The following is a 13,884-nucleotide window of genomic DNA, read 5'->3' as shown; positions in this document are numbered from 1 at the left end:
CTTCAATACAGGACTAAGATTGAATCGTACTACACCGGCTCCGACACCCATCGGATGTGGCAGAACTTGCAAACTATTACAGAATACAAAGGGAAGCATAGCCGCGAGCTGCCCAGTAACACGCGCCTACCAGATGAGCTAAATAACTTCTAGACTCACTTCGAGGCAAGCAACACTGAAGCATACATGAGAGCGTCAGCTGTTCCGGATGACTGTATGATCACGCTCTCCGTAGCCGATGTGAGTAAGACCTTTAAACAGGTCAACATTCACAAGGCTGCAGGACCAGACGTTTTACCAGGATGTGTACTCCGAGCATTCGCTGATCAGCTGGCAAGTGTCTTCACTGACATTTTCAACCTGTGCCCAAGAACACTAAGGTAACCTGCCTAAATGAGTAAATACTCATAGCACTCACATCTGTAGCCATGAAGTGCTTTGAAAGGCTGGTCATGACTCACATGAAACCATTACCCCAGAAGCCCTAGACCCACTCAATTTTGCATAAGGCCCCAACAGATCCACAGATGATGCAATCGCTATTGCACTCCACACTTCCCTTTCCCACCTGGACAAAAGGAACACCTACGTAAGCATGCTATTCATTGACTACAGCTCAGTGTTCAACACCATATTGCCCTCAAAGCGCATCACTAAGCTAAGGACCCTGTTACAATACCTCCACCTGCAACTGGATCCGAGACTTCCTGACCGGCCGACCCGAAGTGGTAAGGGTAGGTAACAACACATTTGCCAAGCTGATCCTCAACACAGGGGCCCCTCAGGGGTGCATACTCAGTACCCTCCTGTACTCCTTGTTCACCCATGACTGCATGGCCAGGAATGACTCCAACACCATCAATAAGTTTGCCGACAACACAACAGTGGTAGGCCTGATCACCGACAACGATGAGACAGCCTATAGGGATGAGGTCAGAGACCTGGCCGTGTGGTGCCAGGATAACAACATTACCCTCAACGTGATCAAGACAAAGGAGATGATTGTGGACTACAGGAAAAGGAGGACCGAGCATGCCCCCATTCTCCTCGACGGGGCTGCAGTGGAGCAGGTTGAGAGCTTCAAGTTCCTTGGTTTCCATATCACCAACAAACTATCATGGTCCAAACACACAAAGATAGTCGTGAAGAGGGCACGACAAAGCTTATTCCCCCTCAGGAGACTGAAAATATTTGGCATGGGTCCTCAGATCCTCAAAAGTTTCTATAGCTGCACCATCGAGAGCTTCCTGACTGGTTGCATCACTGCCTGGTATGGCAACTGCTCGGCCTCCGACCGCAAGGCACTACAGAGGGTAGTGCGTACGACCCAATACATCACTGGGGCCAAGCTTCCTGCCATCCAGGACCTCTATACCAGGCAGTGTCAGAGGAAGGCCCTAAAAGTTGTCAGACTCCAGCCACCCTGGTCATAAACTGTTCTCTCTGCTACCGCAAGGCAAGCGGTATCGGAGCGCCAAGTCTTGGTCCAAATGGCTTCTTAACAGCTTCTACCCCCAAGCTATAAGACTCCTGAACAGTGAATCAAATGGCTACCTGGACTATTTTTTTATTGAACACTTATTTTTATTAAAACTACATTGTTGGTTAAGGGCTTGTAAGTAAGCATTTCACCTGTTGTATTCGGCGCATGTGACAAATAACATTTGAATTGGGATGTGAATATGGGGATAGGGAGAGTTTAGGGAGCGAGAAGGTGTGGATGTGAATATGGGGATAGGGAGAGTTTAGGGAGCGAGAAGGTGTGGATGTGAATATGGGGATAGGGAGAGTTTAGGGAGCGAGAAGGTGTGGATGTGAATATGGGGATAGGGAGAGTTTAGGGAGCGAGAAGGTGTGGATGTGAATATGGGGATAGGGAGAGTTTAGGGAGCGAGAAGGTGTGGATGTGAATATGGGGATAGGGAGAGTTTAGGGAGCGAGAAGGTGTGGATGTGAATATGGGGATAGGGAGAGTTTAGGGAGCGAGAAGGTGTGGATGTGAATATGGGGATAGGGTGAGAGAAGGTGTGGATGTGAATATGGGGATAGGGAGAGTTTAGGGAAGGGGAAGGTGTGGATGTGAATATGGGGATAGGGAGAGTTTAGGGACCGAGAAGGTGTGGATGTGAATATGGGGATAGGGAGAGTTTAGGGAGCGAGAAGGTGTGGATGTGAATATGGGGATAGGGAGAGTTTAGGGAGCGAGAAGGTGTGGATGTGAATATGGGGATAGGGAGAGTTTAGGGAGCGAGAAGGTGTGGATGTGAATATGGGGATAGGGAGAGTTTAGGGAGCGAGAAGGTGTGGATGTGAATATGGGGGTAGGGAGAGTTTAGGGAGCGAGAAGGTGTGGATGTGAATATGGGGATAGGGAGAGTTTAGGGTGCGAGAAGGTGTGGATGTGAATATGGGGATAGGGAGAGTTTAGAGAGCGAGAAGGTGTGGATGTGAGTATGGGGATAGGGAGAGTTTAGGGAGCGAGAAGGTGTGGATGTGAATATGGGGATAGGGAGAGTTTAGGGAGCGAGAAGGTGTGGATGTGAATATGGGGATAGGGAGAGTTTAGGAAGCGAGAGGTATGGATGTGAATATGGGGATAGACAGAGTTTAGGGAGCGAGAAGGTGTGGATGTGAATATGGGGATAGGGAGAGTTTAGGGAGCGAGAAGGTGTGGATGTGAATATGGGGATAGGGAGAGTTTAGGGAGCGAGAAGGTGTGGATGTGAATATGGGGATAGGGAGAGTTTAGGGAGCGAGAAGGTGTGGATGTGAATATGGGGATAGGGAGAGTTTAGGGAGCGAGAAGGTGTGGATGTGAATATGGGGATAGGGAGAGTTTAGGGAGCTAGAAGGTATGGATGTGAATATGGGGATAGGGAGAGTTTAGGGAGCGAGAAGGTATGGATGTGAATATGGGGATAGGGAGAGTTTAGGGAGCGAGAAGGTGTGGATGTGAATATGGGGATAGGGAGAGTTTAGGGAGCGAGAAGGTGTGGATGTGAATATGGGGATAGGGAGAGTTTAGGGAGCGAGAAGGTATGGATGTGAATATGGGGATAGGGAGAGTTTAGGGAGCGAGAAGGTGTGGATGTGAATATGGGGATAGACAGAGTTTAGGGTGAGAGAAGGTGTGGATGTGAATATGGGGATAGGGAGAGTTTAGGGAGCGAGAAGGTGTGGATGTGAATATGGGGATAGACAGAGTTTAGGGTGAGAGAAGGTGTGGATGTGAATATGGGGATAGGGAGAGTTTAGGGAGCGAGAAGGTGTGGATGTGAATATGGGGATAGGGAGAGTTTAGGGAGCGAGAAGGTGTGGATGTGAATATGGGGATAGGGTGCGACAAGGTTTTGATGTGGGGATTGGATGAGTTATGTCAGGTAAAGATGTTGAGTCAGGTATAGAACGTGAGGATAGATAAATAGATAATAGCAGATAGGGAAACTAGAAGGGACTATACTAGAATCTGCTGGACATCTTTAGTCCATGATTTGGGCCCATTGTAATAAAACAATTTACAATCAAGCTGTCATAATATCTACTGCTACGACAGTGTATTACTATATATAACCTATCATCTAATTCAGTTGAACAAATCTCACATGACAGTGCTACAACATTTGTAACTACATGATTACTCAGTCTAAACACATTAACAACACATAACACAACACATATTTCTACATCACTACATAGATTAACATGTACTATTGTGTTTAGTATGAGGCTGGTCTATTAGGAGAACAATGTGTATAGACTCACCCTCATCCCTGGAGTAGTCCTCCCCAGAGTGGGGCTCAAACAGGTAGTCTCCTGTAGCCAGCTCAAATGCCTGCAGGACACAGACCGGATAGCGTCATCAGTCAGTACTGATGGATGTTTGTGTGTGTGTGCACAGGCATGTGTGTGTGCACAGACATGTGTGTGAGTGTGTGTGTTTGTGTGCTCACCATGCAGGCGGTGCTCCAGATGTCAGCAGGAGTGCTGTACCCAGCTCCTATCAGGACCTCTATGGAGCGGTACTGTCTGGTTTGAATATCCTCTGTGAAGTGCTTGTGCTGAGAGACAGTGAGGAAGAGAGAGGAGAGAGAGAGGATAAAGAGAGAGGAGGAAGGAGAAAGAGAGGAGAGAGAGGAGCGAGAGAAAGAAGAGAGAGAGGGGAAAAAGAAAGGAAGAGAGAGAGCGAGAGAAAGAGAGAGAGAGGGGAGAGAGGAGATGGATAAACTATACTGTACTGTATATTATGCATCTGTGTCTATTGCAAAACACCCGTACACATACTGTGCACCAAGGATCTCCAACTGTTCCTGGAGAACTACCGTCCAGTAGGTTTTCACTCCAACCCTAATCAAGCACACCTGATTCTAATAATTAGCTGGTTGAAAAGCTGAACCAGCTTAGTTACAACTGGGCTGGAATGAAAACCTACAGGAGGGTAGCTCTCCAGGAAAAGGGTTTGAGAACCCTATAAACACACTCATATACCTCCGCATGCGTGTGTGCGTACACACACACACACACACACACACACACACACACACACACACACACACACACACACACACACACACACACACACACACACACACACACACACACACACACACACACACAACTTACCACCCAACAGGCGTTGCCCAGGTCAGCTATCTTGACTCGGAGTGTGTCAGCGTTGCGAGGGTCCAGGGGGTTGACCAGGAGGTCTGCTGCTTTGGCCTTGGCTAGTACTACATCATCTAGTTAGGATAAATGTGTTATTGTTGGGGGAAAGGACAGGCAGCAGGCAGAGAATGATAAGTGCGTGTGTCTCTATGACTTCATGTCAAATCAAATCAAATTTTATTAGTCACATGCGCCGAATACCTCTGGTGTAGTAGACCTTACAGTGAAATGCTTACATACGAGCACCTAACCAACAATGCAGTTTAAAAAAATACAGATAAGAATAAGAAAAAAAAGTAACAAGTAATTAAAGAGCAGCAGTAAAATAACAATAGCGAGAATATATACAAGGTGATACTGGTACAGAGTCAAGGTGCTGGGGCACCGGTTAGTTGAGGTAATATGTACAGTTATTAAAGTGACTATGCATAGATGACAACAACAAAGAGTAGCAGAGGTGCAAAAGAGGGGGGGGGGGGGGCAATGCAAATAGTCTAGGTAGCCATTTGATTAGGTGCTCAGGAGTCTTATGACTTTGTGGTGGAAGCTGTTTAGAAGCCTCTTGGACCTAGACTTGGCGCTCCGATACCGCTTGCCATGTGGTAGCAGAGAGAACAGTCTATGACTAGGGTGGCTGGTGTCTGACAATTTTTAGGGCCTTCCTCTGACACTGCCTGGTATAGAGGTCCTGGATGGCAGGAAGCTTGGCCTGGTGATGTACTGGGCCATTCGCAATACCCTCTGTAGTGCCTTGCGGTCGGAGGCCGAGCAGTTGTCCTACCAGGCAGTGATGCAACCAGTCAGGATGCTCTCGATGGTGCAGCTGTAGAACCTTTTGAGGATCTGACGACCCATGCCAAATATTTTCAGTCTCCTGAGGGGGAATAGGTTTTGTAGTGCCCTCTTCACGACTGTCTTGGTGTGCTTGGACCATGTTAGTTTGTTGGTGATGTGGACACCAAGGAACTTGAAGCTCTCAACCTGCTCCACTGCAGCCCCGTCAATGAGAATGGGGGCATGCTCGGTCCTCTATTTTCTGTAGTCCACAATCATTACGTTGAGAGAGAGGTTGTTGTCCTGGCACCACATGGCCAGGTCTCTGACCTCCTCCCTATAGGCTGTCTCGTCGTTGTCGGTGATCAGGCCTACCACTGTTGTGTCATCGGCAAACTTAATGATGGTGTTAGAGTCGTGCCTGGCCGTGAAGTTATGAGTGAACAGGGAGTACAGGAGGGGACTGATCACGTACCCCTGAGGGGTCCTGTGTTGAGGATCAGCGTGGCGGATGTGTTGTTACTTACCCTCACCACCTGGAGGCTGCCCCTCAGGAAGTCCAGGAGCCAGTTGCAGAGGGAGGTGTTTAGTGCCAGGATCCCTAGCTTATTGATGAGCTTGGAGGGTACTATGGTGTTGAACGCTGAGTTGTAGTCAATGAATAGCACTCTCACATAGGTGTTCCTTTTGTCCAGGTGGGAAAGGGCAGTGTGGAGTGCAATAGAGATTGCATCATCTGTGGATCTGTTTGGGGCGGTATGCAAATTGGAGTGGGTTTCTGGGATAATGGTTTGATGTGAGCCATGACCAGCCTTTCAAAGCACTTCATTGCTACAGACGTGAGTGCTGTGGGTCGGTAGTCATTTAGGCAGATTACCTTAGTGTTCTTGGGCACAGGCACTATGGTGGTCTGCTTAAAACATGTTGGTATTACAGACTCAAACAGGGAGAGGTTGAAAATGTCAGTGAAGACACTTGCCAGTTGGTCAGCTCATGCTCGCAGTACACGTCCTGGTGGGGCGGCAGGGTAGCCTAGTGGTTAGAGCGTTGGACTAGTAACCGAAAGGTTGCAAGTTCAAATCCCCGAGCTGACAAGGTACAAATCTGTCTTTCTGCCCCTGAACAGGCAGTTAACCCACTGTTCCTAGGCCGTCATTGAAAATAAGAATTTGTTCTTAACTGACTTGCCTAGTTAAATAAAGGTAAAAAAAAAAAAAAAAAAAAAAAAATCTGTCTGGCCCTGCAGACTTGTGAATGTTGACCTGTTTAAAGGTCTCACAGCGGCTGCGAAGAGCGTGATCACACAGTCTTTCGGGAACAGCTGATGCTCTCATGCATGTTTTAGTGTTATTTGCCTCGAAGTGAGCATATTAGTAGTTTAGCTCGTCTGGTAGTCTTGTGTCACTGGGCAGCTCTCGGCTCTGCTTCCCTTTGTAGTCTGCATGGTTTGCAAGCCCTGCCACATCCGACGAGCGTCAAAACCGGTGTAGTACGATTCGATCTTAGTCCTGTATTGATGCTTTGCCTGTTTGATGGTTCGTCAGAGGGCATAGTGGGATTTCTTATAAGCTTCCGGGTTGCTCCTTAATAGTGGCAGCTCTAGCCTTTAGCTCAGTGCGAATGTTAACTGTAATCCATGGCTTCTGGTTGGGCTATGTACCTACGGTCAATGTGGGGACGACGTCATCGATGCACGTATTGATAAAGCCAATGACTGAAGTGGTGTACTCCTCAATGCCATCGGAGGAATCCTGGAACATATTCCAGTCTGTGCTAGCAAAACAGTCCTGTAGCTTAGCATCTGCTTCATCTGACCACATTTTATTGATCTAGTCACTGGTGCTTCCTACTTTAATTTTTGCTTGTAAGCAGGAATCAGGAGGATAGAATTATGGTCAGATTTGCCAAATGGAGGGCGAGGGAGAGCTTTATATGCGTCTCTGTGTGTGGAGTAAAGGTGGTCCAGAGTTGTTTTTCCTCTCGTTGCACATTTAACATGCTGATAGAAATTTGGTAAAACGGTTTTAAGTTTCCCTGCATTAAAGTCCCGGCTACTAGGAGCGCCACCTCTGAGTGAGTGTTTTCTTGTTTGCTTATGGCGGAATACAGCTCATTCAATGCTGTCATAGTGCCAGCCTCTGACTGTGGTGGTATGTAGACAGCTACAAAAAATACAGATGAAAACTCTCTAGGTAGATAGTGTGTTCTACAGCTTATCATGAGATACTATACCTCAGGCGAGCAATAGCTCGAGACTTCCTTAGATATCGTGCACCAGCTGTTGTTTACAAAAATACATTGTCCTCCGCCCCTTGTCTTACCAGACACCGCTGTTCTATCCTGCCGGTGCAGCGTATAACCAGCCAGCTGTATGTTGATAGTGTCGTCGTTCAGCCACGACTCCGTGAAGCATAAGATATTACAGTTTTGAACGTCCTGTTGGTAGTTTTATTTATTGCGTAGGTCATCGATTTTATTATCCAAAGATTGCATGTTTGCTAGTAGAATGGAAGGAAGTGGGGGTTTATTCGATCATCTACGGATTCTCAGAAGGCAGCCTACCCTCATGACCCTTTTTCTCCGCCTCCTCTTCACGCAAATCACGGGGATCTGGGCCTGTTCCCAAGAAAGCAGTAAATCGTTCGCTTAGGACTCGTCAGACTCTGATGTCCAGAAGTTATTTTCGGTCATAAGAGATGGTAGCGGCAACATTATGTACAAAATAAAATATAAAAATGACAAATGTACAAGTTACAAACAACGCAAATAAACAAACAAAAAAACACAATCGGTTGGGGACACACTTCCCTACCTCCTCCCCCACAAGAGAAGGCCTTCTTCTCCAGCGCCATTTTAGCTGCATATGCACATCTGTGTCCATGCATGTGGGTAAAAGAGTGAAAGAGAGAGCAAAATAGAGAGAAAGGAGAAATATCTCACCTTTAGGCGTGTCCCCAGTGCTTGAGGACGACACAGTACGACTGCGGTCTTCAGTGGGGCTGTGAGGGGAAGTCCCGGACCCCGGTTGACCAGCTTCGCCCACTGTGATGGGGCTACCCGGGTCAGGGTCCAGAGGCAGGTCGGGGAAGCGTGGCACCGTGCCCCTGTGGCGCTGCGCCCCGTTGGTCAGGCCTGGCGTGACCACCTCGCCATTGAAGAGCTCGTAGGAGGAGCTGAGGGAGCTTTGATCCCTATCCGTGCAGCTGATCTCTGACTCTACCAGGGGGCAGCGCAGAGGGATGGGTGAGGGGGTAGAGGCTGGGGGGTTGGCTCTGGGACATCTCTCCCTGTCCCTCTCCTCACCCCCTAGGAGGACATGGCCATTGGTTTTGGGGGTGTTGTTGTTGTGTACCATGGTGGTGGAGATGGTGTTAGTGAGGTCGTCAGCGCCCGTTTCTGTTTCATCAGCATCGTCGTCTTCATCATCATCGTCATCATCATCGTCGTCGTCATCATCGTACTCATCCTCTTCCTCTTTGTCCTTTTCCTGCTCCTTGGTCTCCTCACCCTTCACCTCCTCTGTTCTTGGTTCCGCTTTCTCATCTTTTTCGGCAGGAGCTGTAACCAAGTCCTCTTCATCCTCATCCTCTTCTTCCCCATCTTCCTCCTCCACCTCCTCATTGTCATTCTCTTCCTTAACCTCCTCTTTCTCCCCCTCGTCCCCCTCTCCCTCTGGATTTGCGGTAGCTCCGTTGCTATCCCCAGGTGTAGTGGTGGTGGGTGTGGGGTTCTGTGTCTCTGTCTCTGGGGTAGGGCTGGGGGTGGGCTCCCCCTCTGGCTCTGCTGCTGCCTCTGGGGTGGGGGGCACCTCTGACTGCTCCTGAGGTGTGGCTGCACCTGAAAGACAGGGATAGAGAAAGAGTGGAGGAGTGAAACAGAGAGAAGGGAGAGAGTGAGAGAGGCAGAGAGAGGGGGTGGGAGGAAAGTGAGAGCTTGGGTTAGACTGTAGTTGTTTATGAATCTGCCTTGCATTTCTCCCACGCAGTACACTCTAAAACAATTCCGGGTTGTTTGGATGACCCAACTACTGGGTTACAGGCATTAGGTCACTTAGTTATTTGAATTTTTGTTGTTGTTGTTGATGCTGGGTTTATTCTGGATTATTGAGTTATGACCCAGCGGGTCAGATCAGAAGGCTGGAGCCGTGGCTTAATAGGGGCATGCTTTCCGGTAGTTATTTTTGGTCACCTGCAAGAGTAAATGTAATTCCGGTTAATCTGTTCTGTTGTATTGTTATCACATGTTAAGGTTGAACATTGACATTTTTGTAGATTCAATGACGCTTACAGAAGTGTATGAGTTCCACAACTTTGCTGCAATATGTAAATAATATGTTATACATTTTTTCTCAAAATATGTCATGTGCACAAATATTCAAGGAAAATGTTATTTTGTAGTATACAAACTTAACATGATGAACAGGAATTCAATTTACTCTCACGGGTGGCCAAAAATTATTATTTAAAAGCCATGGCCCTAATAGGCCAAACCTCTTGAAAATAACCTATGAATTACATTAAAAAAGACTCAGGTGCTGGGTTAACCCAACATGAAAGTAAAAAAAAACAATTGATGATTAAATTAACCCATGTTTGGGTAATTCAACAACCCAACTGGCTGGGTAAAAATAACCCAGCATGTGTTCTGTCCAATATTTACCCAGCACAGGGTTACCAAATAACCTAAATGTTGTTGTTTTTAACCCAGCACTTTTTAGAGTGTCGGCCTAGTGTGGGTGGAGAGGTTGGAGGCTGGCCCATCCTCCTCCAGTTCTCCATTCAATTCTATTAACTCTCAGCTTGGTACAGAACTCTATCCACACAGCTCTGACACACACACACACAATGGAATGAGTGAATAATCAACACATTGAGTGAATGAGTATAAAACCATCACCCCCACCACCACACTGATTTACGATCAAACCATGTCAACTCACAGGTGTGATTGGTTAGCCTGGTTGGCCTCTCCCTCTCTGTCTCTCCTTCCTCCTCCTCGTCTCCATCCTCTTCATCGTCATCATCGTCGTCGTCATCACTCTCGCCCAGTGCGACGGCGGGCCCCAGTGCCGCGTTGCGGGGTGTGTGTTTTGGGGAGTGTGTATCCCCCTCACCATCGGGGCCCTCTGTGTCCCTCTGTTTCTCAGCCTCTCTCTCCAGGGCCTCGATCTCCCGCATGCGTATCTCCAACAGCTCGGTCTGACGCTTCTGTTTTTTCTTCAGCTTCTTCTTCTTGTTCTTAGAGATCTTCCCTACCTAGAGAAGAGGAGAGAGGAGGAGAGGACGAGGAAAAGTCTATTAAAGTCACTGACTTACAACGACCCATGGGCTGAGTGACTAGAATTAGATAGAAAACATTGTATATTCTGCTCTGAGATTTATACAGAACATTGTGGTACTCACCGGTTTGGCTTGTGGTGCTGTGCTGACTGTTGGGATGAAACAGAGTCAGAGTCAGGAGAAAGTTCACCTTCAAACATATCATCCCCACAAAGTCCTGTAATAATAATATATACCCCTGAATAAGATAACACCCCATTCAATTATTTATACCCTCTTACAGACTTCATACAGAATCTTTAGATGAACTGTGAGTTGAATGGAGGATTTAATCAAAGTAATTTCAGACAGCTTTATTCCCTTTTCCTAGATTCATAGAAATCAACCCTTTTCTCTATGTGTTACGCAATGCCCACATAAATAGAAGTCATCATCATTCCAGCCTGACTCATAGGTGTGTGAGCAGTATGAGGATGTCTGGAACAATACTTATTTCTGAGGAAAAGTCAGTCATGGAATTACCGTTAATTACAGAGGGTTCCTGTTGGTTGAGCTGAATGTGATTGACAGACAGCTCATGGAGGGGTTCATGAGGAGTTCATGAGGGGGTCAAGACCCCTAGCCTTGACTACATCCGTGTGATATCGAGACTACTTGACCCCTGACTGCCAGGGCACACACGTGACAGGACAAACAAGTAGTAAAGTTTCAGGGAGAAGTTGAAGGAACATAGGCCAAGACAATAGGGAAGTGTGCGCTGGCCAGATAAAAATGCGTAAAAACTCTGCTTCCACCCTTTCCTTCTCTCTCCACTTGCTAAAGGCACGTTTCCATGATCACTCTCACAAACAGCTAGCTTTTAGTGGAGCCACAAGCTCTCAAGCAATCGCTGTGCCTATCAAATCAAACTAGGAGAGAGCTCTCACCAAATTGATTGGTTGGCTCAGGCTGGCAAGCTGAAGCAACAAACTAAGAGACCGCCCAACTGATTGATTCATCTGATTGATTCACAGATTCCTTAAATGGTGTGACCGCTGTATTGATACACAGCAGGAAACTCCAGTTATCAGAACCACCGATTGATGAATCTACTGCTAGTAGGATAGTGGTTAAAAACAGTGGAACAGAGACTTCCCTACACTAGCATTAGACTTTGTCTTTAAGTAAGCAATTGGTCATAAGAATCAAACGGTTAATGATTAATATTCTCTCATGCCTCCTCTACAAAGAGCGCACTGTACCGATTCAACTAAGACTGAACCTCAAGTCAAGCAGCGAAAGATCTCTCTACACAGGTTTAGGGTAAAACAGTCCTAGGTACTCCTTTAAAATATATCTGACAGGCTTTATTCACTATTCACTGTTGGACTCCCAAAACACTTCAGTTTGAAATGAGGACCAGGCTACAATAACTAACTATTTAGATAACGCTTAGAGGGATAGTTCACCTTCAAATTTTGTCAGATGGCTTAGGAAAAAGTGTGATTTTGGGTGATATTGATTATTTTAACCCTGCTATTTTCTTCTACAGACAGTGAGTTAGTGGGTGAGGTGGTCTGTACCCTACCTGCAGATCCAGAGGGCGGGGGCGCCCCAGCCTTCTGCCACTCTGTGGCTTCCACGGCCATGCGGCGGACAAACGCATCGTCCACACACATCAAGATGTTCTCCGGCTTGATGTCTGTGTGGATGATCTTACACTTGCTGTGGAGGTAGTCCAAGCCCTGCAGAACCTACATGAACACAAGTGTGCACAAATGTGCACACACACACAAACACAGACACACGTGCAAGCAAACACAAACACACACACACACACAAACACACAAATCCCAGATGAAACACCACTGATGCTCTCACAACGCTAAATGAACCATTCCTTTGATCTTAGTCATCCTCCATCGGGGACAAGGCTGCTGTTGTTGCTTTGTTTGGTGTGTGTGTGTTTGCCAGTGTTTGATTTAAGGGGCTTTTGTATTGAAGTTGAGAGCAGTTTCTATTCATCTTCAGTGGGCTTTTCAAGTGGCAGGCAGCAGAGATGAACAAATAACTTTAATTCACATGCTGCTCTGCTCTGGTCTTCAGGGGGAAGGCCTGTGAAGGCCTTGTGAAGTCAACAACATGTATTGTACTGAACTGGACTGGCCTGCAGTAGCGCCTCTGGCTGGCAATATCACTTCTCTTCCCCTCATTGTTGGTGCTAATAAAGAGTGTTTATGGAAGTGAAAGTGATGTGTGTATGTGAATGTGTCTGAGTCAAGTAAATGAGGATGTGTGAGTGTGTGCTTGCGTGCGTGAGTTTGTGCCCGTTCGTGCATGAATGCGTGAGTGTGTGTTAGTGCTTTTTAAGGTCTGTTTGTTTTCGGTTAGATTATTTACAAAATAGTCACAGTTTTGGATGAATATGATTTAAAAAAAACATTAAAGGCACTATGCATTATGTGGGTTGAATAGAGTGACAACACAGAATAAAACAAAGAATACAAGTCCTATGATGGTAGTGACTGTCCAATACTGCTTATTACTTATTAACCATCATTTATTCACATTACTTTAATAAAATATGTATGTTGTGTATATCCCTCTAGTGGTGTGGGGGCTGTGCTTTGGCAAAGTGGGTGGGGTTGTATCCTGCCTGTTTGGCCCTGTCCGGGAGTATCGTCGGACGGGGCCACAGTGTCTCCTGACCCCTCCTGTCTCAGCCTCCAGTATTTATGCTGCTGTAGTTCATGTGTCGGGGGGCTAGGGTCAGTCTGTTATATCTGGAGTATTTCTCCTGTCTTATCCGGTGTCCTGTGTGAATTTAAGTATGCTCTCTCTAATTCTCTCTTTCTCTCTCTCGGAGGACCTGAGCCCTAGGACCATGCCTCAGGACTACCTGGCATGATGACTCCTTGCTGTCCCCAGTCCACCTGGCCGTGCTGCTGCTCCAGTTTCAACTGTTCTGCCTGCGGCTATGGAACCCTGACCTGTTCACCGGACGTGCTACCTGTCCCAGACCTGCTGTTTTCAACTCTCTAGAGACAGCAGGAGCGGTAGAGATACTCTCAATGATTGGCTATGAAAAGCCAACTGACATTTACTCCTGAGGTGCTGACCTGTTGCAAGCTCGACAACTACTGTGATTATTATTATTTAAGCATGCTGGTCATTTATGAACATTTGAACA

The 13,884-nt window shown here is 46.9% G+C and overlaps 1 protein-coding gene across 3 annotated transcripts in view; it reads right to left on the bottom strand.

Annotated features, from left to right (window-relative positions):
- Positions 1 to 13,884, bottom strand: part of LOC129855202 (SRSF protein kinase 2-like) — a 97,479-nt gene that overhangs the window by 6,941 nt on the left and 76,654 nt on the right. For all 3 annotated transcript variants that reach the window (XM_055922616.1, XM_055922615.1, XM_055922617.1), the window contains 7 exons: positions 12,283 to 12,448; positions 10,839 to 10,864; positions 10,376 to 10,691; positions 8,377 to 9,273; positions 4,621 to 4,736; positions 3,951 to 4,058; positions 3,763 to 3,832 (listed from right to left, as the gene is read on the bottom strand). In XM_055922616.1, coding sequence (XP_055778591.1) covers positions 3,763 to 3,832; positions 3,951 to 4,058; positions 4,621 to 4,736; positions 8,377 to 9,273; positions 10,376 to 10,691; positions 10,839 to 10,864; positions 12,283 to 12,448 — 1,699 coding nt within the window. The remainder of the gene's footprint in view (positions 1 to 3,762; positions 3,833 to 3,950; positions 4,059 to 4,620; positions 4,737 to 8,376; positions 9,274 to 10,375; positions 10,692 to 10,838; positions 10,865 to 12,282; positions 12,449 to 13,884) is intronic.

The sequence above is a fragment of the Salvelinus fontinalis genome, chromosome 5, assembly GCF_029448725.1.
Source record: "Salvelinus fontinalis isolate EN_2023a chromosome 5, ASM2944872v1, whole genome shotgun sequence".
In the NCBI taxonomy this organism is placed as follows: domain Eukaryota; kingdom Metazoa; phylum Chordata; class Actinopteri; order Salmoniformes; family Salmonidae; genus Salvelinus; species Salvelinus fontinalis.
Note: the sequence above shows the minus strand (reverse complement) of the source record. Positions and strands in the feature narration are given on the sequence as shown.